General features: G+C 47.0%; 1 protein-coding gene across 3 annotated transcripts in view; it reads right to left on the bottom strand.

The window, feature by feature from the left end:
• Positions 1–26571, bottom strand: part of LOC115150182 (plexin-A1) — a 364140-nt gene that overhangs the window by 5313 nt on the left and 332256 nt on the right. Inside the window, exons 21-29 of one of the 3 annotated variants that reach the window (XM_029693186.1) lie at positions 25909–26057; positions 20013–20269; positions 11445–11511; positions 8945–9091; positions 8530–8689; positions 8268–8371; positions 4187–4283; positions 3347–3537; positions 457–626 (exon numbers count right to left, since the gene is read on the bottom strand). In XM_029693186.1, coding sequence (XP_029549046.1) covers positions 457–626; positions 3347–3537; positions 4187–4283; positions 8268–8371; positions 8530–8689; positions 8945–9091; positions 11445–11511; positions 20013–20269; positions 25909–26057 — 1342 coding nt within the window. Of the gene's footprint in view, positions 1–456; positions 627–3346; positions 3538–4186; positions 4284–8267; positions 8372–8529; positions 8690–8944; positions 9092–9212; positions 9602–11444; positions 11512–20012; positions 20270–25908; positions 26058–26571 lie in introns of those variants that run through there. The other 2 variants (XM_029693187.1, XM_029693188.1) reach the window with 2 other exon arrangements.

Below are 26571 nucleotides of genomic sequence, written 5' to 3'. Positions count from 1 at the left end.
ATGGGGGGGGGTTCTTTTTTAAAGAAACTAAATATGCTTCTCTGTATCTCCTAAAATCTGGGTAAAATATTCAAAGGAATGTGAGTCTTATCAGTGCATTTAGTTATTGCTTGCTTTTCTATAAATTCGACCAACCTTGCCAGCAGGCATGCCAGCTAAGATAGTCAGACAAGTTAGCTACTCTAACTTGATTGATAGCCTGAAATGGCTTCTTGGTAGCTAGTTAGGAGATTGGGAACCTCTCTGGGCTAGCTAAAGCAAACATCAAAATTGCTAGGTGGCTTGTAGAATTACAGAGAAACAAACAAACAAAAATATATAAATATAAATCCCATGGACATGGCGCCTCTGCACTCAACCCCTAAACACCATCACCAAACCTCTCTCACAACCTGACGCACATAGGACCATCTCCCTCGGTCTCACACACAAACTGATCCACTCTGACCCACTCACCAGTTGCTCTTCCAGGTGTGCCGTACATCCAAGTCAGAGATGCAGTGCTTGTCGGCCTGCTCGTCCAGGAAGTCAAACATGTACTTGATGGCGAGTGGCAGGGCGCTGCCTCGATGGGCCGTACTGAAGATGGTCTCAAACAGGTCGTCCACAAACTTCTGCAATGTACCCTGTGAAAGGAGAAAAGGGAGGGTTAGAGAGTTGTATCACTGATATCAACTTCATGTAGCTTTGTATTGTACAAATCACTGTTTTATGAAGTTGAAATTGAAAAGTTCCTCACACTGTGGACACATTTAGACTAAATATACTGCTCAAAAAAATAAAGGGAACACTTAAACAACACAATGCAACTCCAAGTCAATCACACTTCTGTGAAATCAAACTGTCCACTTAGGAAGCAACACTGATTGACAATAAATGTCACATGCTGTTGTGCAAATGGAATAGACAACAGGTGGAAATGATAGGCAATTAGCAAGTCACCCCCAATAAAGGAGTGGTTCTACAGGTGGTGACCACAGACCACTTCTCAGTTCCTATGCTTCCTAGATGATGTTTTGGTCACTTTTGAATGCTGGCGGTGCTTTCACTCTAGTGGCAGCATGAGACGGAGTCTACAACCCACACAAGTGGTTCAGGTAGTGCAGCTCATCCAGGATGGCACATCAATGCGAGCTGTGGCAAGAAGGTTTGCTGTGTCTGTCAGCATAGTGTCCAGAGCATGGAGGTGCTACCAGGAGACAGGCCAGTACATCAGGAGACGTGGAGGAGGCCGTAGGAGGGCAACAACCCAGCAGCAGGACCGCTACCTCCGCCTTTGTGCAAGGAGGAGCAGGAGGAGCACTGCCAGAGCCCTGCAAAATGACCTCCAGCAGGCCACAAATGTGCATGTGTCTGCTCAAACGGTCAGAAACAGACTCCATGAGGGTGGCATGAGGGCCCAACGTCCACAGGTGGGGGTTATGCTTACAGCCCAACACCGTGCAGGACGTTTGGCATTTTCCAGAGAACCCCAAGAACACAGATGAAAGCAGGTTCACACTGAGCACATGTGACAGAGTCTGGAGACGCCGTGGAGAACGTTCTGCTGCCTGCAACATCCTCCAGCATGACCGGTTTGGCGGTGGGTCAGTCATGGTGTGGGGTGGCATTTCTTTGGGGGGCCGTACAGCCCTCCATGTGCTCGCCAGAGGTAGCCTGAATGCCATTAGGTACCGAGATGAGATCCTCAGACCCCTTGTGAGACCATATGCTGGTGCGGTTGGCCCTGGGTTCCTCCTAATGCAAGACAATGCTAGATCTCATGTGGCTGGAGTGTGTCAGCAGTTCCTGCTAGAGGAAGGCATTGATGCTATTGACTGGCCCGCCCGTTCCCCAGACCTGAATCCAATTGAGCACATCTGGGACATAATGTCCTGCTCCATCCACCAACGCCACGTTGCACCACAGACTCTCCAGGAGTTGGCGGATGCTTTAGTCCAGGTCTGGGAGGAGATCCCTCAGGAGACCATCCGCCACCTCATCAGGAGCATGCCCAGGCGTTGTAGGGAGGTCATACAGGCACGTGGAGGCCACACACACTACTGAGCCTCATTTTGACTTGTTTTAAGGACATTACATCAAAGTTGGATCAGCCTGTAGTGTGGTTTCCCACTTCAATTTTGAGTGTGACTCCAAATCCAGCACATTCAACTATGTAAAGAAAAAAGTATTTAATAAGATTATTTCATTCATTCAGATCTAGGATGTGTTATTTTAGTGTTCCCTTTATTTTTTGAGCAGTGTATATCCTTTCTTCCACATAAGATTATCAACTTTTACACATTATCAAGTAGTCTGTCGAATGGCCCCCTCCTTTACACACTCCCAACACTAACCCATCACCTGAACGAAGCCGGCTCCGGTCAGTTATTCACATACCAACATATTGGCCAAAACTACACTAATATATACATGAAGTATATACAGGCCAAGTCTCCTGTCGTCTTTCCCACTCTCACTGTTCATTCTCCAAACTCTCTAACCCCTGTAGACCTAACCTTGCACTTTTTTACCTGAAGGGAAATCATGAGCAAATGAGAAAACAACAGGGGAGAGAAATCGCGTGGGTGAGCAGAAACGCCTTAATGTACAGTACTTAGCAAGCGCAAATGAGTGCATGGTGGTGTGGCATGTCCTGTGCATGGTAAATGATGTGCTACCAACAAGGCATGGAGGAAGAGAAAGTAATGGCCTGCCAGTTGATGTATCTAGTGCTTCTAGTGCCACAGTACTGAGCCAATAGCAATATTGTCTAGAACAGATATTCCTCATGACATGTAGAGTGAGGACTCATGTCTGCTCTATTCATGGAATTTATATCCGTATCTTTGCGCACATATTTTTTCCAGACCAGCACAAACACACCGGATGCAACCTATCAACCCACCACCAAATCAGGTGTGTGTAAGTGCAAGAAATAAAACATGCCCCTCCTAGGGCTCCCCAATAATCAATTCACAAACATTGTTTTGAGAGTACCAACGGAAGGGATTAGGGTATAGGATCCAAGAGAAAGCCCCTCCATCTCCCTTCCTGATTCCAACGATCAGAAAACCACTCAAAAGGTCAGGCTGCTAATTAAGACAACATAGCGTTTGGGAGCTGCACTTACTCATGCAAAAGGTTATGGAAAATGTTAATGAGCATCTGAGCCAGTCGCCTTGGAAACAAAGGTCAATGAGAGAGATGGCTGTCGGAGGAAACAGGTTTGAGAGCTAGGATGTTGGGTGTTGTTTACCGGTAGAGGGGGGACAGGTGTGAGTGAGTGAGTGAGTGAGTGAGTGAGTGAGTGAGTGAGTGAGTGAGTGAGAGTGAATGTGTGTCTGTCTGTCTGTGTGTGGGGTACCTTAGTAGCCAATAGCCTGGTCAGGTATATCTCAGAGACCATCTTGCTGCCACGGTCGCCTTCACGCTGGTCCGAGTGGTCGTGGTTCTTGACCAGGTGCCACAGCTTGGTACCACTCTCCAGGTCAGGCGTGATCATGGGGGTCCTAGAACGCAGGCTGTCTGGACTACTGGCCGTCCTCAACATACTCTCTGGACGGGAAGACGGGAGAGAGATGACATGGTCAGGATTCAGATTATTCCAATATGATGTCAAATCACATAACCAGTGTGTTATAGATGAAGAGAAAGAGACGAGGGGGGGGGTCAAGAGAGATAAAGCAGATGGCGGGGGAGGGGTGTGATCAAGGCAGGGGGAGACAGAGAGATCCTGGGGAGAGGACACAGACAGGGACTGCACAGTCTCCAGTTACTCTCAGACTTACATGACACACATCACTCCTCTTCACTTTCTGACCTTTAACGTCAATTCTATTGAGATATTTCTAATGTTTAGCTGTGTATTTCTGAAACGTACTCACAGAAAGCACTTCGAGAATAAAATAGCACGCACGCACACCTGCACGCACACAACTACCCACACATACCCATCTACCTGGCCACCCATACCCACACACACCCATCTACCTGGCCACCCATACCCACACACACCCATCTACCTGGCCACCCATACCCACACACACCCATCTACCTGGCCACCCATACCCACACACACCCATCTACCTGGCCACCCATACCCACACACACCCATCTACCTGGCCACCCATACCCACACACACCCATCTACCTGGCCACCCATTCCCACACACACCCATCTACCTGGCCACCCATACCCACACACCGTATCTGTTGAGGGACTTGGTGAAGGTGGAGGAGGTGGAGATGTTGTAGGCAGAGTTCTGCTTGGGCACCAGGGCTATCACTGAGCCATCTGTCACCTGATGGGGAGTACAGGAAATATAACAGTTAGAGTTAGACATGCATCTGCACTCTGAAAACTTTGCACATGACATACGGTCAGAAAAAGGTGATACACACTGCTACATTGCTGGTGCCTGGAGTGATTGACTAAGGCTGCATTTACACAGGCAGCCCAATTCTAATATCTTGCAACAAACCTGTATAGACCTAGAAATAGCACCAAGACTGAAGACTCAACTTTTGTTTGTATTAAAATGTTGTTGTTTTTTCTCTCTGCAGGTCCATTTCCCTCTGGGGGATTGGTTGGTCCCTCCTGGTAAAACACTTATTCAGGATGGAAATATAACACCATACATCAGGAGAGGTGAACATCAGTGACTGGGTGTATGACAACGACAAAGTCATATTCCAGTTGACTGTCAGAAAAAGAGGTGTAACCATTACAATGGATCTGGGCGGGGTAAGAACGTGTTTTTAAAAAAGTATGCTTTCATCACGAAAAAGTTGGCTGACTTAAATAATATTGGCAACAGTAGTAGACAGACACACAGCTATATAAACACCAGGTAACTTCCATTTCCTCTTACAATAAACTTGTGATTTTTTAAACGTTGTGTTTTTTTTTTTTACTATGATGTAACTTTGGATTAATACAACATTTACAGATCTGATCGAAAAAGTAGAGGTGTGGCTATTTTTGTAAAATGTAACTTTATGTGTGAGTATGACTTTCCACCTCTATCAGTTTGAATGCCTAGCCCTAAACGTATGCCTGGAAAATGGTATCAAATGGTGAGGATATACTGGGCCCCTCTGCTCATCCCAGTGCTACTAATCATTTAGCTGACCTGTTACCAACTTATGCAGCATCGTAAGTGATAATTACGGGTTGTCTTTAACCTTGATTGGATGACTCAAGTTTCAGACAAGCTCAAGGTATTATGCATCGATCTGAATTTAGCGCATGTAATATCGAAACCAACCCGGCCCAATTTTAAAATCCAGTTAAATCTGACCTGTTTGACATCACACTTACAGTACAAATAGACCCCATACAGTGCATTCGGAAAGTATTCAGACCCCTTGACTTTCTCCACATTTAGTTATGTTACAGCCTTATTCTAAAATGTATTACTATATTTTATCCCCCTAATCAATCTACATACAATACCCAATAACGACAAAGCAAAAACAGGTTTGTAGAAAATTTGACAAATGTATATATATAAAAAAGCTGAAATATCACATTTACATCAGTATTCACACCTTTTACTCAGTACTTTGTTGAAGCACCTTTGGCTGCGATTACAGCCTTGAGTCTTCTTGGGTATGATGACGCAACAAGCTTGGCACACCTGTATTTGGGGAGATTCTCCCATTGTTCTCTACAGATCCTCTCAAGGTTTGTCAGGTTAGATGGGGAGCGTAGCTGCACAGCTATTTTCAGGTCTCTCCAGAGATGTTCGATCGGGTTCAAGTCTGGGCTCTGGCTGGTCCACTCAAGGACATTGAGACTTGTTCGCAAGCCACTCCTGCGTTGTCTTGGCTGTGTGCTTAGAGTTGTTGTCCTGTTGGAACCTTCACCTCAGTCTGAGGTCCTGAGCACTCTGGAGCAGCATCAAGGATCTCTCTGTACTTTGCACTGTTCATCTTTCCCTCGATTCTGACTAGTCTCCCAGTCCCTGCCACTGAAAAACATCTCCACAGGATGATGCTGCCACCACCATGCTTCACCGTAGGGATGGTGCCAGGTTTGCTCCAGATGTGAAGCTTGGCATTCAGGCTAAAGAGTTCCATCTTTGTTTCATCAGACCAGAGAATCTTCTTTCTCATGGTCTGAGAGTCCTTTAGGTGTCTTTTGGCTAACTCCAAGCGGGCTGTCATGTGCCTTTTACTGAGGAGTGGCTTCCGTCTGGCCACTCTACTATAAAGACCTGATTGGTGGAATGCTGTAGAGATGGGAGAACCTTCTAGAAGGACAACCATCTCCACAGAGGAATATAACAAAACAAACAACATGTGGAAAAGGGGAAGGGGTCTGAATACTTCCCGAATGCACTGTAAATACACAGCCGGTTGTGTTTTTTGCTCATGATATCAATGAGCATTTCCCTATTGCCTGTATTACCGATGTAAGACTACCTAAATCCGTTCAGCGCATCATTAACACAAGGAATGTCAGAAATGTCAATGATCAAGCTTTTTTTGCACAATCTTTGTGACATAGCAGGTGTACCTGCCATTCCTGACCCTAGGTCAGTTCTCGATTATTTCTCTGATGTTTTTAAAACAAAAGTTTTAGGGCAGGGATGGGAATCTTTGATGGGAGTGGGGGGCCACCAAAAGTCTGACCTCATCATGAGGGGCCGCAGTGGCTCGTGGGTCTGCGTATCCACATACATACCCACACATGTAGTCAGACCCTTTTGGGGGCCCTAAGTGAAGAGGAAGTATTGTACATACTGGGATTAATTACACCGTTAGAATGTTGCAGTCAAAATGACTACTCGTTAGCTTGAAGGGGTGTCCCTCAAGGCCCAGCAGTTCTATAGTTAAAGCATGGAAAGCAGCGCATGTACTTCCTCTTCACAAGGGCGGAAACCCTAGTGACACATAACTACCGCATCGTGTCTGGCATAAATATTTAAATAGTTGATAAAAATCTACTTTGCTCCTTAACCAGGAAATGTATCAAAATTCATATCAATCAGGATGTAGATAAGGTCATAGTACCATCTTAGCTGCATCCTATGTTGTCAATGATATTGTATGTTCTATAGATAAAAAGTAGCATCGTTTATTGACCTGTCTAAGGCTTTTGACATTGTGGATGACTCATTGTTATTGCACGTTGGACTTGATAGCGGCGCATGCGGTTGGTTAAAAAAATTACATTATGGACAGATCTCAATATATAGTTGCTGAGTGTGTCAATTTGCAATTCCTCGAGGTGACTAAAGGAGTTCTTCATGGGTCAATTTTAGTACCTGTACTATTGTCATTATATATAAACAATATTGGTTGCTTAGTGAAAAACTGACACTGTGCAGTACTCTACTGCCTCCTCTGTGAACCAGGCTAAAGCTGATCTGTGTTAGATGTGGTAGAGATGAGTGAGAAGAGGACTGGAGTTAGACAAAATCCTTATTGACACAACTTAGTGTATACTAACAAACGATCAGTCATACAGCCTCTCCACTGATGGGGAACATCGAGTGAAACCCAGTACAGACAAATGTATTGAAGACTACAAGAACTACATCACATACTTCACTATGTCCTTGCCTGCAGAACCACTTGAACTAATTCTGAGGGGAGACCCATTCCTGGTTGAAGATCTGGAATAGCAGGCATCCTGAGAGGTGGCTATGGACACCAAGATCAGGGGATATCGATTTGGCAGATACTGAGCCATACTAACGATAGATGGTTAGTGTGTTAAGTACACTGGACACCAATCTCACCAGCACTAGCGTTGCAGTCTGACGTTCACTTTACAAGCTCCAGGTCTCAAGCAAGGTCACATAACTATTATACAAGCAACCTCTGTTACACAGGTGCACTGGCTACATACAACAAACTCAATAACTGAAGTTTTTATTGGTGTGATAGCAATAATCTCTGTATAGACCTACAGTATACAAGTAGTATGAATTTCCATGTAAATTGACAAAGTATATTGTATAGTATCATATGATGGTATTTTACTCAGTATTTATTTCCTTGTTTTATATCATATACACAATGATGTAATGTATTATTCATTACAGTTAAGATAAGATACACTTTATTCATCCCCGAGGAGAAATGTATTAAATATGACACCCATGAATTTTGGGCTGCAGACACCAAGGGATGTTTGAGTGAACCCCTACATCAATCCAGAAATATTTCTAAATCGGTAATTGTAAAGTGTATACATAAAAATAACATTTGATTAATTTATTGATTAAAAACACATTATTTGATCAACTTTGAGACATAAACCATGAGAGACTTGCCTGGTAGTGGGCCAGTGTGTTGAGTCTCTTCCAGTCATTGTCTATCTTGGTGGTGACGTCCTCATCCTGGAGAATGATCCTGGCCATCCTGCCCTGACGCCACTCTGAACACACACCGAACAGAAGGAGAGGGTGTGTTAGTGTCTGTTGAGTGACTCCAGATAGTGTTGGGAACTGTGTTAAGTGTATCTTGGCTTATTGGCTTGGGTTGTGTGTGTGTGTGCGTGCGTTCATTTGTGCATGGTGTGTTTGTGTGCCTTACCCATGTCCATGTCTGAAGCCTTGGGTCTCTGGGAGTAAGGGCTTCCTTTGAACACAGCATCAAGCAGCTTTTCCTTCACCTGGGTCACCGTGTCACAGTTCAGCCCCTTTACCGTCACCTCCGGGGCGTTCTCATTCTCCGGGTTCACACAGTGCAGGGTCTAGGGGGGTGTAAGGGTCAAGGGTAAGATTGGCGATGGGGAAGACTCACAGGACTAGAGGCTTGAAGCAGAGTGAACAGTGTGGAAGACGTGAGTTAAACCGCATACATCGGTAATCACTCTTGTAGTTATCTACCTACTGTACTACCTAGCCAGCCAGACGAATGGTTCTCAGAGAAATGTATTCAGTCAAAGAGAGATGATGTAAAAGTGTTCCGTTTATTTCTGTGATTCAAGCTGTGTTGTGGTACTGACCAGGGTCTTGTAGTCAATCTGCTGTCTGATGAGCTTGTCTTCACTGAGTGAGTAGCGTGCCTCTCCTGTGATGGAGTCTATAGGCCCCTTCTCCATCTGCTGCTTGATGGCACAGTACAGCATGAACAGGGGTTCTCCAGCACACTCCTACACACAGGGTACACAGTATAGCATGAACAGGGGTTCTCCAGCACACTCCTACACACAGGGTACACAGTACAGCATGAACAGGGGTTCTCCAGCACACTCCTACACACAGGGTACATAGTATAGCATGAACAGGGGTTCTCCAACACACTCCTACACACAGGGTACACAGTACAGCATGAACAGGGGTTCTCCAGCACACTCCTACACACAGGGTACACAGTACAGCATGAACAGGGGTTCTCCAGCACACTCCTACACACAGGGTACACAGTACAGCATGAACAGGGGTTCTCCAACACACTCCTACACACAGGGTACACAGTACAGCATGAACAGGGGTTCTCCAACACACTCCTACACACAGGGTACACAGTACAGCATGAACAGGGGTTCTCCAGCACACTCCTACACACAGGGTACACAGTACAGCATGAACAGGGGTTCTCCAGCACACTCCTACACACAGGGTACACAGTACAGCATGAACAGGGGTTCTCCAGCACACTCCTACACACAGGGTACACAGTACAGCATGAACAGGGGTTCTCCAACACACTCCTACACACAGGGTACACAGTACAGCATGAACAGGGGCACGCACACGCATACACACACTAAGTATAGTATAGCATAAGCTGATAGGGGCCAGTATCCCATCTATCTGCAATGTCAGCATCTCAAAACCAATAGAAAATACTGTAGACTTGAAGGACGACATTCAAGACAATGAGTACGCTTCCTTATTTGAGAAAAAACTGCACTCAAGTGCATTCCAATCTGCTGTTGGCTACACGGTGCCACACAGCTAAACCATAGGGCCTAGCCTCTCGCTTACCCATTCAACAGCTATTGGTGCAGTGACAAGTGACCCACTCCAGAGTAGTATTTTGTCCCTTGTGCATTTTAACCCGGGGAAAAACAGTCTTTAACAAGGTAAAACATTTTAAAATGTACACTGAGCTTGGGGAACCCGTGCAGCCTTTAACAAGGTAAAATGTAAAAATGTACACTGAGCTTGGGGAAAATGTTGGGAAAACGCTAGTGGCAGTTGATAGAGGAGTTAATGGAAGGTTAACGAGTCAGGAGTGAAAAGTGCTGGAGAAGCACTCTGCTGCATGAAATGTGTCAACGAGGCAATGCAAGGCGGGCTGGAGGGCCTCTCTCTTCCCTCTCGTCTTTCTCCCATTTTCCCTCTATTGGTCCGACTACCACTTAGCACAGTGATTCTCACCTCCAACTCTTGCTAGTTCATCTTCCTCCTCATCTTCCTCTAGCTCTGTCCACCCAACTACAATGGTGTCTGTGTTTTTTCTCTCCTTTCCTTGACATTTAAGATGTTTCAATTCAGAGCAAAAAAGAGTTTGAAAGTGCTGGTGAACAACCCAAAGTGTACAGAGCTTCCCCTAGTATTCTTTGTGGCCTTCTACACGCTTCCTCTTCCCCCCTTCCATATCCCTCCTGCTGCTCCCACCTCGTTATCGTCTGCACTAATTAAACAGACAGCTGTTAACGAGACGTGTACACACACACACACCCTCTAGTAGCTCGGAAACCAGCTATTATGCGTTGCTTTTGATGCACCTAGCCAAAAATGTGGACCACACGCTTGGCAGGACCCCAAGAGGGGTTGAAGAAGCTGTCCAGTAGGATGCAAGTTTTTAAAAACACCTGTCTGAACTGAAATGAAAAACAACTAATTGAGAGAAAGACTTCCGATCACCCGTGCCACACAGATGCATGGCTGTCTGATGCACTCTCTCCATTCCAATAAGCCTCAAATCTGAAGAATGCACACGCAAGCACCCACTCTCACTTTCTCTCTCTGGCTCTCTAGAAAACCCTGATAGGGGTTATGCGTTAAAGAGGCGTTTGCACGTCAGGATACTCATACGACGAAAACACATGCACAGAAACAGTCACGCCTTAACACCACTTCACATAAAGGTAGAATACTGTTTTACAATTGGGTAGAGAGAAGTTGGAATATGAAAGGAAGAGAGAGGTAAAGGATAGGGAGCATTGTAGCCCTCTCCCTGTGCCTTATCTGCTCCTGCAGCTAGGAGATACTGACGTTTAGCTGGCAAGCTAAATTCCCTTGCGCTCTTTCATTCTCCAACAGCACAACCAGCATTAGCGAATAACAGAACCGTAGAACGCTTAAAAAGCCTGTTTGGTGCGGCTGCGTGTTCATTAAGGCATGCAATGACAAACCTTTCAAAACGTTTCAATACATAAAGTGAAAATAAACTCATTTTATTGGATGAATCCAGGTTGTCCCTCTCTGTTTCAGTCAATTTTCCTTGGTTGCTGCCTAATGAACACAACCTGAGTGCATCACTGACAGACTTACCTTGAGGAACTTGTAGAGAAGGAACGTGAACCAGTTGGTGAGCATCTTCTCAGCCACCGACTCAGTCCTATAGGAGAGCGGGAGAGAGAGAAAGGGAGAGAGAGGAGAAATTGAGTTGAATGTCATGTTCTGGCATGGCAAAGCGTTAAACGTCCATAACACAGGACTGATAGAGGAACGACTGAAGAAGGGTTTGAGATTTTCCTCTTAGTAACAAGGGACCAAACAACCCTAGTGTTTGGTCGCTAGTAACTGAAGGAGATTACAAACCATTATCCCTGGTAGTAACTGAAGGAGATTACAAACCATTATCCCTGGTAGTAACTGTAGGAGATTACAAACCATTATCCCTGGTAGTAACTGAAGGAGATTACAAACCATTATCCCTGGTAGTAACTGTAGGAGATTACAAACCATTATCCCTGGTAGTAACTGTAGGAGATTACAAACCATTATCCCTGGTAGTAACTGAAGGAGATTACAAACCATTATCCCTGGTAGTAACTGAAGGATATTACAAACCATTATCCCTGGTAGTAACTGTAGGAGATTACAAACCATTATCCCTGGTAGTAACTGAAGGAGATTACAAACCATTATCCCTGGTAGTAACTGTAGGAGATTACAAACCATTATCCCTGGTAGTAACTGTAGGAGATTACAAACCATTATCCCTGGTAGTAAGTGAAGGAGATTACAAACCATTATCCCTGGTAGTAACTGAAGGATATTACAAACCATTATCCCTGGTAGTAACTGAAGGGGATTACAAACCATTATCCCTGGTAGTAACTGAAGGATATTACAAACCATTATCCCTGGTAGTAACTGAAGGAGATTACAAACCATTATCCCTGGTAGTAACTGTAGGAGATTACAAACCATTATCCCTGGTAGTAACTGAAGGAGATTACAAACCATTATCCCTGGTAGTAACTGAAGGAGATTACAAACCATTATCCCCGGGAAAAGGCATTTAACGTGGATGATCACTTACATGAAATTATTCCACTTTATGCGGTTAGGTTATATCCTGCAATTACACCCCCCCCCCTTCTCTCCATACACAAACAAATTCACTCGAATAACAAAACCCACAGATCTTTGCATTTTAAAAAAAGCAAACCCACCAATCTTCATTAAAAACACAGCAATTAATTAGTTAACTTATCACGCTAATCACCAACCTGGAAAGTTAAAAGGCATTGTAATTAACGAGACTTACTACGTCGAATACAAATGAACAGAGAAGAGGGAAGTGTGTCTGTAAGGAAGGGACTTCAACCCATCCTGTCCTCTACCTCTCACCCACCCTGTGCTCTACCTCTTTCTCACCCACCCTGTGCTCTACCTCTCTCTCTCTCTCTCACCCACCCTGTCCTCTACCTCTCACCCACCCTGTGCTCTACCTCTCTCTCTCTCTCTCACCCACCCTGTCCTCTACCTCTCTCTCTCTCTCACCCACCCTGTGCTCTACCTCTTTCTCACCCACCCTGTCCTCTACCTCTCTCTCTCTCTCTCACCCATCCTGTCCTCTACCTCTCTCTCTCTCTCTCACCCACCCTGTCCTCTACCTCTCTCTCTCTCTCACCCACCCTGTGCTCTACCTCTCTCTCTCTCTCACCCACCCTGTGCTCTACCTCTCACCCACCCTGTGCTCTACCTCTCTCTCTCTCTCTCACCCACCCTGTCCTCTACCTCTCTCTCTCTCTCACCCACCCTGTGCTCTACCTCTTTCTCACCCACCCTGTCCTCTACCTCTCTCTCTCTCTCTCACCCACCCTGTCCTCTACCTCTCTCTCTCTCTCACCCACCCTGTGCTCTACCTCTTTCTCACCCACCCTGTCCTCTACCTCTCTCTCTCTCTCTCACCCACCCTGTCCTCTACCTCTCTCTCTCACCCACCCTGTCCTCTACCTCTCTCTCACCCACCCTGTCCTCTACCTCTCACCCACCCTGTGCTCTACCTCTCTCACCCACCCTGTCCTCTACCTCTCACCCACCCTGTCCTCTACCTCTCACCCACCCTGTCCTCTACCTCTCTCTCTCACACACCCTGTGCTCTACCTCTCTCTCACCCACCCTGTCCTCTACCTCTCTCTCACCCACCCTGTGCTCTACCTCTCTCTCTCTCTCTCACCCACCCTGTGCTCTACCTCTTTCTCACCCACCCTGTCCTCTACCTCTCTCTCACCCACCCTGTGCTCTACCTCTTTCTCACCCACCCTGTCCTCTACCTCTCACCCACCCTGTGCTCTACCTCTCACCCACCCTGTCCTCTACCTCTCACCCACCCTGTCCTCTACCTCTCACCCACCCTGTCCTCTACCTCTCACCCATCCTGTCCTCTACCTCTTTCTCACCCACCCTGTCCTCTACCTCTCACCCACCCTGTGCTCTACCTCTCACCCACCCTGTCCTCTACCTCTCACCCACCCTGTCCTCTACCTCTCACCCACCCTGTCCTCTACCTCTCTCTCTCACACACCCTATCCTCTACCTCCCTTTCTTACCCATCCTGTACTCTACCTCTCTCACCCACCCTGTCCTCTACCTCTCTCTCTCTCACCCACCCTGTGCTCTACCTCTCTCTCACCCACCCTGTCCTCTACCTCTCACCCACCCTGTCCTCTACCTCTCACCCACCCTGTCCTCTACCTCTCTCTCTCACACACCCTGTGCTCTACCTCTCTCTCACCCACCCTGTCCTCTACCTCTCACCCACCCCGTAATCTACCTCTCTCTCACCCACCCTGTCCTCTACCTCTCTCTCTCACCCACCCTGTCCTCTACCTCTCTCACCCACCCTGTCCTCTACCTCTCTCACCCACCCAGTCCTCTACCTCCCTCTCTCACCCACCCTGTCCTCTACCTCTCTCACCCACCCCGTCCTCTACCTCTCTCACCCACCCCGTCCTCTACCTCTCTCACCCACCCTGTCCTCTACCTCTCTCTCACCCACCCCGTCCTCTACCTCTCCTCTCACCCACCCTGTCCTCTACCTCTCTCTCTCACCCACCCTGTGCTCTACCTCTCTCACCCACCCTGTCCTCTACCTCTCTCTCTCACCCACCCTGTCCTCTACCTCTCTCACCCACCCCATCCTCTACCTCTCTCACCCACCCCGTCCTCTACCTCCCTCTCTCACCCACCCCGTCCTCTACCTCCCTCTCTCACCCACCCTGTCCTCTACCTCTCTCACCCACCCCGTCCTCTACCTCTCTCACCCAACCTGTCCTCTACCTCTCTCTCACCCACCCCGTCCTCTACCTCTCCTCTCACCCACCCTGTCCTCTACCTCTCTCTCTCACCCACCCTGTGCTCTACCTCTCTCACCCACCCTGTCCTCTACCTCTCTCTCTCACCCACCCTGTCCTCTACCTCTCTCTCACCCACCCTGTCCTGTACCTCTCTCTCACCCACCCCGTCCTCTACCTCTCACCCACCCCGTAATCTACCTCTCTCTCACCCACCCCGTCCTCTACCTCTCACCCACCCCGTAATCTACCTCTCTCTCACCCACCCTGTCCTCTACCTCTCTCACCCACCCTGTCCTCTACCTCTCTCACCCACCCTGTCCTCTACCTCTCTCTCTCACCCACCCTGTGCTCTACCTCTCTCACCCACCCTGTCCTCTACCTCTCTCACCCACCCCGTCCTCTACCTCCCTCTCTCACCCACCCTGTCCTCTACCTCTCTCACCCACCCCGTCCTCTACCTCTCTCACCCACCCTGTCCTCTACCTCTCTCTCACCCACCCCGTCCTCTACTTCTCTCTCACCCACCCCCTCCTCTACCTCTCTCTCTCACCCACCCCGTCCTCTACCTCCCTCTCTCACCCACCCCGTCCTCTACCTCTCTCACCCACCCCGTCCTCTACCTCTCTCACCCACCCCGTCCTCTACCTCCCTCTCTCTCACCCAATCTTCTACCTCCCTCTCTCTCACCCACCCTGTCCTCAACCTACCTCATTCTCACCCACCCCGTCCTCTACCTCCCTCTCTCTCTCTCACCCACCCAATCCTCTACCTACCTCACTCTCACCCACCCCGTCCTCTACCTCTCTCTCTCTCACCCAACCAGTCCTCTACCCCGGTCTCTTACCCACCCAGTCCTCTACCTCTCTCTCATCCACCCCGTCCTCCCTCTCTCACCCACCCCATCCTCCCTCTCTCACCCACCCCATCCTCCCTCTCTCACCCACCCCACCCCGTCCTCTACCTCTCTCTCTCTCACCCACCCCATCCTCCCTCTCTCACCCACCCCATCCTCCCTCTCTCACCCACCCACCCCGTCCTGTACCTCTCTCTCTCTCTCACCTACACCGTCCTGTACCTCTCTCTCTCTCACCCGCTCCGGCCTCTACCTCTCGCTCTCACCCGCTCCGGCCTCTACCTCTCGCTCTCACCCGCTCCGGCCTCTACCTCTCGCTCTCACCCGCTCCGGCCTCTACCTCTCGCTCTCACCCGCTCCGGCCTCTACCTCTCGCTCTCACCCGCTCCGGCCTCTACCTCTCGCTCTACCCGCTCCGGCCTCTACCTCTCGCTCTCACCCGCTCCGGCCTCTACCTCTCGCTCTCACCCGCTCCGGCCTCTACCTCTCGCTCTCACCCGCTCCGGCCTCTACCTCTCGCTCTCACCCGCTCCGGCCTCTACCTCTCGCTCTCACCCGCTCCGGCCTCTACCTCTCGCTCTCACCCGCTCCGGCCTCTACCTCTCGCGCTCACCCGCTCCGGCCTCTACCTCTCGCTCTCACCCGCTCCGGCCTCTACCTCTCGCTCTCACCCGCTCCGGCCTCTACCTCGCTCACCCGCTCCGGCTTCTACCTCTCTCACCCGCTCCGGCCTCTACCTCTCTCACCCGCTCCGGCCTCTACCTCTCTCACCCGCTCCGGCCTCTACCTCTCTCACCCCGCTCCGGCCTCTACCTCTCTCACCCGCTCCGGCCTCTACTTCTCTCACCCGCTCTACTCTCACCGCTCTCTCACCCACTCACCACGCCCTGTCTCTCACCCACTCACTCCGTCGTCTACCTCTCTCAGCCACCCACCCAATCCTCTACCTCTCTCACCCACCCACTCCGTCCTATACCTCTCTCACCCACCCACTCCGTCCTCTACCTCTCTCATCCACCCACTCCGTCCTATACCTCTCTCACCCACCCACTCCGTCCTATACCTCTCTCACCCACCCACTCCGTCCTCTACCTCTCTCATCCACCCACTCCGTCCTCTACCTCTCTCTCTCATCACTCCTTTTAGCATTATAACCACATTCTCTTGAATAATACATTCCCTATGACTATGACTATTTAGAAACTGATGAATAAAGGGCTGTGTGTGTGTGGTCAGATGCCAGCTAGTGGGTTGTCCAGAGTTGAGACTGGGAGCAGAAATTGTAGGAAGAAAAGTCATGAAATCCATTTTCCTAGAAATGACTGCTGACTGTTCAGATTTGTTTGATGTGTTTTTATTTTTCCTTCCTTCCTGTCCAAACAGTAGAGGAGAGGTAGAAGAGATGAGAGAAGGACAAGAGAGTAGAGGAGAGGTAGAAGAGATAAGAGGAGAGAGGGACAAGAGAGTAGACGTGGTCTTCCTGTCTGGGTTGGCGCCCCCCCTTGGGTTGTGCCATGGCGGAGATCTTTGTGGGCTATACTCGGCCTTGTCTTAGGACGGTAAGTTGGTGGTTGTAGATATCCCTCCAGTGGTGTGGGGGCTGTGCTTTGGCAAAGTGGGTGGGGTTATATCCTGCCTGTTTGGCCCTGTCCGGGGGTATCATCGGATGGGGCCACAGTGTCTTCTGATCCCTCCTGTCTCAGCCTCCAGTATTTATGCTGCAGTAGTTTATGTGTCGGGGGCTAGGGTCAGTCTGTTACATCTGGAGTATTTCTCTTGTCTTATCCGGTGTCCTGTGTGAATTTATATATGCTCTCTCTAATTCTCTCTTTCTCTCTTTCTCTCGGAGGACCTGTGCCCTAGGACCATGCCTCGGGACTACCTGGCATGATGACTCCTTGCTGTCCCCAGTCCACCTGGCCATGCTGCTGCTCCAGTTTCAACTGTTTTGCCTGCGGCTATGGAACCCTGACCTGTTCACCGGACGTGCTTGTTGCACCCTCGACAACTACTATGATTATTATTATTTGACCATGCTGGTCATTTATGAACATTTTAACATCTTGACCATGTTCTGTTATAATATCCACCCGGCACAGCCAGAAGAGGACTGGCCACCCCTCATAGCCTGGTTCCTCTCTAGGTTTCTTCCTAGGTTTTTTGCCTTTCTAGGGAGTTTTTCCTAGGGAGTTTTTCCTAGTCACCGTGCTTCTTTCACATGTATTGCTTGCCGTTTGGGGTTTTAGGCTGGGTTTCTGTACAGCACTTTGAGATTTTGATTTAGAGGAGAGGTAGAAGAGATGAGAAGTAGAAGAGATGAGAGGAGAGAGGGACAAGAGAGTAGAGGAGAGGTAGAAGAGATGAGAGGAGAGAGGGACAAGAGAGTAGAGGAGAGGTAGAAGAGATGAGAGGAGAGAGGGACAAGAGAGTAGAGGAGAGGTAGAAGAGATGAGAGGAGAGAGGGACAAGTGAGTAGAGGTGTAGGTAGAAGAGAGGTGAGGAGAGAGGGAGAAGAAGGGAGAGCAGAGGAGAGGTGGAAGAGATGAGAGGAGAGAGGGACAAGCGAGTAGAGGAGAGGTAGAAGAGATGAGAGGAGAGAGGGACAAGAGAGTAGAGGAGAGGTAGAAGAGATGAGAGGAGAGAGGGACAAGTGAGTAGAGGTGTAGGTAGAAGAGAGGTGAGGAGAGAGGGAGAAGAGAGTAGAGGAGAGGTAGAAGAGATGAGAGGAGAGAGGGACAAGAGAGTAGAGGAGAGGTAGAAGAGATGAGAGGAGAGAGGGACAAGTGAGTAGAGGTGTAGGTAGAAGAGAGGTGAGGAGAGAGGGAGAAGAAGGGAGAGCAGAGGAGAGGTGGAAGAGAGGAGAGAGGGACAAGAGAGTAGAGGAGAGGTAGAAGAGATTAGAGGAGAGGTAGAAGAGATGAGAAGTAGAGGAGAGGTAGAAGAGATGAGAAGTAGAGGAGAGGTAGAAGAGAGAGGAGAGAGGAGAGAGACAGGTAAAAAGTAGAGTGGACCAGGACAGAACAAGCTTTTAGCCACTACCTGACCTGATACTAGTGGACAACAACTCCTTAATAATCAGGCTAGGTGTGTGCGAGCGCTCGCCCATGCGTCATCTTCATATTACTGGGGAAAGAGTAAGCATGACAGCGTATTGCCACATCTCTCCAGAGGGCCCTTTTGTGACGACATGCCAATTTCACCGCGGCAGCAGACTGGCTCAACGTTGTTTATTTGATTAGATTTTAATTACGTGTCTCTCAGTGGAGACGGGAAAACATCCAGTTTTTATCATTTCATGTTTAATTCCCATTTATTTGGGGCTGGTTCATTTCTCTCTCTTTATGTGTTTCTATAATTTATTTTTCTCTCCTTTTCTTCACGTCTCTCTCTCTCTTTCTCGGTCTCTCTCCTTTTCTGCCTTAACATTCCATTCTCTCTCTCTCTCCTCATTTCTCTCTTTTGACCTCACTCTACCTCCATCTTTCTCAGTCTGTAATCTGTCCTTCGTAATCTGTCCAAGTACTCTGTTTCTCCCTTTCTCCTTCTGCCTTTCCTTCTCTTTCGACACTCCACACCCACACCTCCTTTCACGCTTTCTCCTTCTCCACCTCCCTCCGTCTGTTTGGTTTAGTAGTTATTTCTGCCCTGTGTGGCTGTCTGTCTGTCTGGGCCCCCTCAGGGAGACCGTGTGTGCGCTCAGGGGTGTAATCCTTCCTGACAGAGACAGGGCTGAGGCGGAGAGGAGAGGGGGAGGAGGAGAGGTACTGCAGGTACCTCAGGCGGACCTAAAAAGGTAGGCTACAGTCACTGGCCGTCTACAGCGACCCTCTATAATCTCAGCACACATTACAATGGCTAACTGCTAACTGAAACGGCTAACTCAATCTTTGTGGACGCGGTTCATACCTTTGCTATGGCAGATCCATCCTCTCTCTTTCCTGTCTACCAGGCTGACCAATCCTGTCTCGTTCCTGTCTACCAGGCTATTGCTGATCAATGATGTCTTGTTCCTGTCTACCAGGCTATGGCTGATCAATCCTGTCTTATTCGTGTCTACTGATCAATCCTGTCTCGTTCCTGTCTACCAGGCTATTGCTGATCAATGATGTCTTGTTCCTGTCTACCAGGCTCAATTCTACACCCTATAGGTGCCAGTGTTTCAACTCATCATCAAGCTTTGATTATTTGAATCCGCTGTGTAGTGTTAGGGCAATAACTAAAACATGCACCCCTTGGGGTCCCCAGGATCGACTTTGGAAAATGCTGGGATACGCAAATAGCCTAGCCCAACCCACCTTTACTCATACCTTAACCCAGGTAGGATGTACCTTCTGGTTAGGATGTACCTTCTGGGTAGGATGTACCTTCTGAGCAGCAGTTTGAGGTTCTTGCTCTCCAGGTTCTCACCCCCCCCGCTACACAAATAGCCCAACCCAAAACAAAAGTGGACCATACCTTCTCAACAGTAGCTTGGGGTGGTTCTTGCTCTCCAGGTTCTTGTCAATGAGGTCGGACAGCAGCTGCTTCAACACCCCTGTGGCGTATTCCATCTCTCCCTGGAGGGCCGTCATGACCAGCGATGCCACGTTGCCGCGGTCGCGCATGGAGAAGGAGCGTTGGGCCTCCAGTGTGCGGATAAAGGTCAACAGGAAGTGCTTCTTGGTGAGCAGCTGGCCGAACAGGGTGAGACCCTTCTCCACATTGGCCTGGACCTATAGTAAAAGAGAGGGAGGGAGGAAGAGAAGGGTGGAGGAGAGAGAGAAAGAGGGTTGGTGGACAGAGCACTTTTATATACTTCCTAGGTCCTAAATTACAAATACAGTACATGACCAAATGTATGTGGACACCTGCTCGTCAAACATCTCATTAATATGGAGTAGGTCCCCCTTTGCTGCTATAACAGCCTCCCCTCCTCTGGGAAGGCTTTCCAATAGATGTTGGAACATTGCTGCGGGTACTTGCTTCCATTCAGCCACAAGACCATTAGCGAGGTCGGGCACTGATGTTGGACGATTAGGCCTGGCTCGCAGTCGGTGTCAGAATTCATTCCAAAGGTGTTCGATGGGGTTGAGATCAGGGCTCTGTGCAGGCCAGTCAAGTTCTTCTAAACCGATCTCTACAAACCATTTCTGTATGGACCTCACTTTGTGCACGGGAGCATTGTCATGCTGAAACAGGAAAGGGCCTTCCCCAAACTGTTGCCACAAAGTTGGAAGCACAAAATCATCAAGAATACCATTGTATGCTGTAGCATTAATATTTCCCTTCACTGGAACTAAGGAGCCTAAACCGAACCATGAAAAACAGAATCAGACCGCTATTTCTCCTCCACCAAACTTTACAGTTGGCACTATGCATCGGACTGCCAGATGGTGAAGGGTGATTCATCACACTAGAGAAGAGTTTCCACTGCTCCAGAGTCCAATGGCGGGGAGCTTTACACCACACCAGTCGACGCTTGGCATTGAGCATGGTGATCTTAGGCTTGTGTGCGGCTGCTCGGCCATGGAAACCCATTTCATGAAGCTCCCGACGAACAGTTCTTGTGCTGATGTTACTTCCAGAGGCAGTTTGGAAATTGGTAGTGAGTGTTGCAACTGAGGACAGATGATGTTTACTCGCAATGCGCTTAAGCACTCGGCGGTCCCACTCTGTGAGCTTGTGTGCCCTACCACTTTGCGGCAGAGCTGTTGTCGCTCCAAGACGTTTCCACTTCACAATAACAGCACTTACAGTTGACCGGGGAAGCTCTAGCAGGGCAGAAATTTGACAAACTGAAAGTCACTGAGCTCTTCAGTAAGGCCATAAACTACGATTTTTCAACACCGATACCAATTATTGGAGGACTAAAAAAAGATACCGATTAATCGGCCGATTTTTATATATATATTTGTAATAATGACAATTACAACAATACTGAATGAACACTTTTATTTTAACTTAATATAATACATCAATAAAATCAATTTAGTCTCAAATAAATAATGAAACACGTTCAATTTGGTTTAAATAATGCAAAAACACAGTGTTGGAGAAGAAAGTAAAAGTGCAATATGTGCCATGTAAAAAAAGCTAACGTTTAAGTTCCTTGCTCAGAACGTGAGAACATATGAAAGCTGGTGGTTCCTTTTAACATGAGTCTTCAATATTCCCAGTTAAGAAGTCTTAGGTTGTAGTTATTATAGGAATTATAGGACTATTTCTCTCTATACCATTTGTGTTTCATATACCTTTGACTATTGGATGTTCTTATAGGCACTATAGTATTGCCAGCCTAATCTCGGGAGTTGACAGGCTTGAAGTCAAACAGCGCAATGCTTGAAGCACAGCGAAGAGCTGCTGGCAAACGCAGGAAAGTGCTGTTTGAATGAATGCTTACGAGCCTGCTCATGCCTACCACCGCTCAGTCAGACTGCTCTATCAAATATCAAATCATAGACTTAATTATAATATAATAAACACACAGAAATACGAGCCTTAGGTCATTAACATGGTCAAATCAGGGAACTACCTGTAACACCCTGGCCATAGAGAGGGGTTTTTGTTCTTTATTTTGGTTAGGCCAGGGTGTTACATTGGGTGGGCGTTCTATGTGCATTTTTCTATGTTGGTTTGTTTCATTGATTTTGGCCGTGTGGCTTCCAATCAGGCACAGCTGTAGAGTGTTGTTGCTGATTGGGAGTCACACATAAGGAGCATGTTTTTCCTTTGGGTTTTGTGGGTAATTATTTCTGTTAGTGTTTTGCACTTGACAGGACTGTTTGGCTGTCGGTTTTCTTGTTTTGTTTCGTATAGTGTTCTTTCTGTTATTAAACGCAATGATGAACACTAACTCCGCTGCACCTTGGTCTACTCTCTCTCACGACAGCCGTTACACTATCATTTCGAAAACAAAACGTTTATTCTTTCAGTGAAATACGGAACCGTTCCTTATTTTATCTAACGGGTGGCAACCCTAAGTCTAAATATTGCTGTTACATTGCACAACCTTTAATGTTATGTAATTTGTAAGTCGCTCTGGATAAGAGCGTCTGCTAAATGACTTAAATGTAAATGTAATGTCATAATTATGTAAAATTCTGGCAAATTAATTACGGTCTTTGTTAGGAAGAAATTGTCTTCACACAGTTCGCAACGAGCCAGGTTGCCCAAACTGCTGCATATACCCTGACTCTGCTTGCACAGAACACAAGAAAAATGACACAATTTCCCTAGTTAAAAGAAATTCATGCTAGCAGGCAATATTAACTAAATATGCAGGTTTAAAAAAATATACTTGTGTATTGATTTTAAAGAAAGACATTGATGTTTATGGTTAGGTACACATTGATGCAACGACAGTTCTTTTTTCACGAATGCGCTTGTTAAATCACCCGTTTGGCAATGTAGGCTGTGATTCGATGATAAATTAATATGCACTGCATTGACTATATGCAACGCAGGACAAGCTAGATAAACTAGTAATATCATCAACCATGTGTAGTTAACTAGTGATTATGTTAAGATTGATTGTTTTTTATTGTTATTAAAACTTGAAATCGGCCCTAATTAGTCAGCCATGCCGATTAACCTCTGGACGGGCTCCGTCCCGTATGCAGGACGGACATCCAGCAAAAAATCCTATCGCCATTAGCATAACAAAATTTAACATATATTTTTTTCAAATATAGGACTATGTTATATTGTTTTATAGATACACCTCTCCTGAATCGAACCACGTTGTCCGATTTCAAAAAGGCTTTACAGCAAAAGCAAAACAATAGATTATGTTAGAGGAGTATATCTTAAAAGTAGCCACATAGCCATTTTCCGACCAACCACACGCATCACAAATAACCAAAGAACAGCTAAATGCAGCACTACCCTTTGACAATCTTCATCAGATGACACTCCTAGGACATCATGTTACACAATACATGCATTCTTTTGTTAGATAAAGTTCATATTTATATATAAAAACAGCATTTTACATCGGCGCGTGACGTTGACTAACTATTTTCCCTCAAATGCATCCGGTGAAAAGCGCTACAATTTACTAAATTACTATTCGAAAACATTTTTAAAATGTAATATTGTTATTCTAAGATTTATAGATGAATATCTCTTGAAAGCACCTGTAATGCCAGATTTAAAAATAACTTTACTGGGTAATCACACTTTGCGATAAAAGGGATTGCGATACTCAGAAAAATAGGCTGCCGTTACAGGTCAGCGCCATCTTGGAACAATCGCATATCAAATCTACTCTTGTATACTATTGTCAATAATCCCTTACCTTTGATTATCTTCATCAGAAGGCACTTCCAGGAATCCCAGGTCCACAACAAATGTATTTTCGTTCGAAAAAGTGAATCCTTTATGTTCCAATGGCTTGTTCTTGTTAGCGCGTTCTGAAGGCTGCTCCAAAAGTTCCGTCGTGCGCAGGACTTAATTTAGGTTCGTTCAAACATGTCAAACGTTGTATAACATAAATCTTTAGGGACTTTTTCAACCAGAGCTCCAATAACATTCAAGGGGGACGGTTGCATTGTCTTTCAAAACGTTTCGAAAGGGGAGGGTAGCCAGGGGTGCCGGCGTCATAATGGTGATGGCCCTCCTCATGTGACCACGTTCCACAGACTCTCATTGTGTCAATTTTCACAGTAGAAGGCTCAAACTACTTTGTAAAGACTGGGGACATCTAGTGGAAGCAATAGGAAGTGCTCAATGAACCATTGCTCACGGTTTGATTTACTAAATTACTATTACTTCCCTGTAGCTCAGTTGGTAGAGCATGGTGTTTGCAACACCAGGGTTGTGGGTTCGATTCCCACGGGGGGCCAGCACAGAAAAAAAAATGTATGAAATGTATGCATTCACTACTGTAAGTCGCTCTGGATAAGAGCGTCTGCTAAATGACTAAAATGTAAATGTAAATGTAGATTTATAGGCAAAGTGATGAAGTTGAGTCCACAATTCAGAATTCCACTTCCTGTTACGATCTGTCTCGGGGTTTTGACTGCCATATGAGTTCTGTTATACTCACAGACACCATTCAAACAGTTTTATAAACTTTAGGGTGTTTTCTATCCACCAGTATTAATTATATGCATATCCTAGCTTCTGAGTTTGAGTAGGAGGCCATTTAAAACAGGCACAAATTTTTTTCAAAAATCGCTGTAGCGCCCCCTATCCTAGGCGACCGTCAAGAGGTTAATCGGTCGACCTCTACCATTCACATACACTGCATGCGCACACACTCTTACATTCACATACACAGCACGCACACACACAATACATCTGACGACCCAACAACATCACTTTTGGATGTATGAATACAGCTACTACCCTATCCAGTTCCACCATCCTCCAACCATTTCTCTTGATCTATTTCCCCCCCCATCCACCTCTATTTCTCCCTCCATCCCACTACCCCCCTCTCTTCCTCCCCTCCCTCCTCCCCTCTCTCTCAAAACAGAACACCGGGTCATCTTGAGAGGAGCGAGTGTCTGGTCGTCTTGTAGGAAGGTGAACCTCATGGCCAAATAAGAAATTGATCTGTTACAGCGGAGGCTGATTGCATCTGGGATACAAATGAAAACCTGATGCTACGCGCCAGAGAGACAGACGTGCAAAATAGTCAGTAGATATGCTGCTAGTCGTGCTCCTCTTTCCTCTTCTCACCTCTCAACCCCTCAGAGGTGATACCATACAAAACATGCACCAGACCGGACAGTGCATCTTCTATTGAGTTTGCAGGTGGGTGTGATGGTATTGTAATGTGTGTGTGGGGTGGGGTTGTGTTTGATGGTATTGTAACAAGTGTAGGCTATGCTATCTTGACGTGGCGATGTGGTGCAGTTGAGTGGTAGATACATCAGTTCTCTTGGCTGGTGAAGAAATAGAATGCAATGGCAGAGTGTTGCATTGAATGTGTGAGACCTGTTTCTCAAGCCCTAGCCATGCTATGGCCTTGTTAAGGCAATCTAAAAGTCTCTCAGTTCCACAGAGTGTTAGGTAGGTCCAGGGCCCGTATTCACAAAGTGTTTCAGAGTAGGAGTGCTGATCTAGAATCCATTTTGCCTATTAGATCACAATAAGAAGGGGGACCAGATACTAGGTTAGGGGGTTGGGAACCCCTATAACAAATCAGGACTCCCACATAAGAATTAAAACAATGTGGCCCCGCCAACATTTGTTTTTTTAAAGAGTTCAATATCTGACACCCCCAAGAGTCAATGCATAACACTGGGTGTTACTGACCCTTACCTCCATCTCAATGAGCACGGGGTGGACCTCCCACTCTCCATCCCTCTATCCCTATTCCCCCTTATCCATCTCTCTCACCCTCTATCACTATACAGTTACTGACCCGTACCTCCATCTCTTTGAGCACGGGGTGGTCCTCGATGCCGGGGAAGAGGACCCTCATGGCGTAGGTCCTGTATTCCAGGAAGGGGATTCCCGTTCCGTCCAGCTCCTGGGTCAGCTCATGGATGTCTGTCTGCAACTCTGCAAAGGCTGGGTGGAGGGAGAGAAATAATTAATCTATTGTTATGTTAATAATAAATGATCTAGTTGTCCAAAGAGGGCTGGACATAACTCAAAATGATGCCAAACAGTGTTACCAATCATACTAAACATCCCCCAAAAAGTCAAACTATTACAACGGTGCTATATAAATCAAATCCATACACAAGATGGTGCCGGAGAAGGCAGACGTTTTACATGCCCCCAACCGATTGTACGTTTTTGTTTGTTTATTTGCGTTGTTTGTAACTTATTTTTTACATAATGTTGCCGCTACCGTCTCTTATGGCCGAAAATAACTTCTAGACATCAAGACTGCGATTACTCACCACGGACTGGCAGAATCCATTTTTTCCTTTCACGACTCTGACGAGACTGACGTGAAGGATATATTTTTTTTATTTAACTAGGCAAGTCAGTTAAGAACAAATTCTTATTTTCAATGATGGCCTAGGAACAGTGGGTTAACTGCCTTGTTCAGGAGCAGAACGACAGATTTTTACCT

Source organism: Salmo trutta, chromosome 16, assembly GCF_901001165.1.
Source record: "Salmo trutta chromosome 16, fSalTru1.1, whole genome shotgun sequence".
In the NCBI taxonomy this organism is placed as follows: Eukaryota; Metazoa; Chordata; class Actinopteri; order Salmoniformes; family Salmonidae; genus Salmo; species Salmo trutta.
This window is presented reverse-complemented; position numbering and strand designations above follow the sequence as displayed.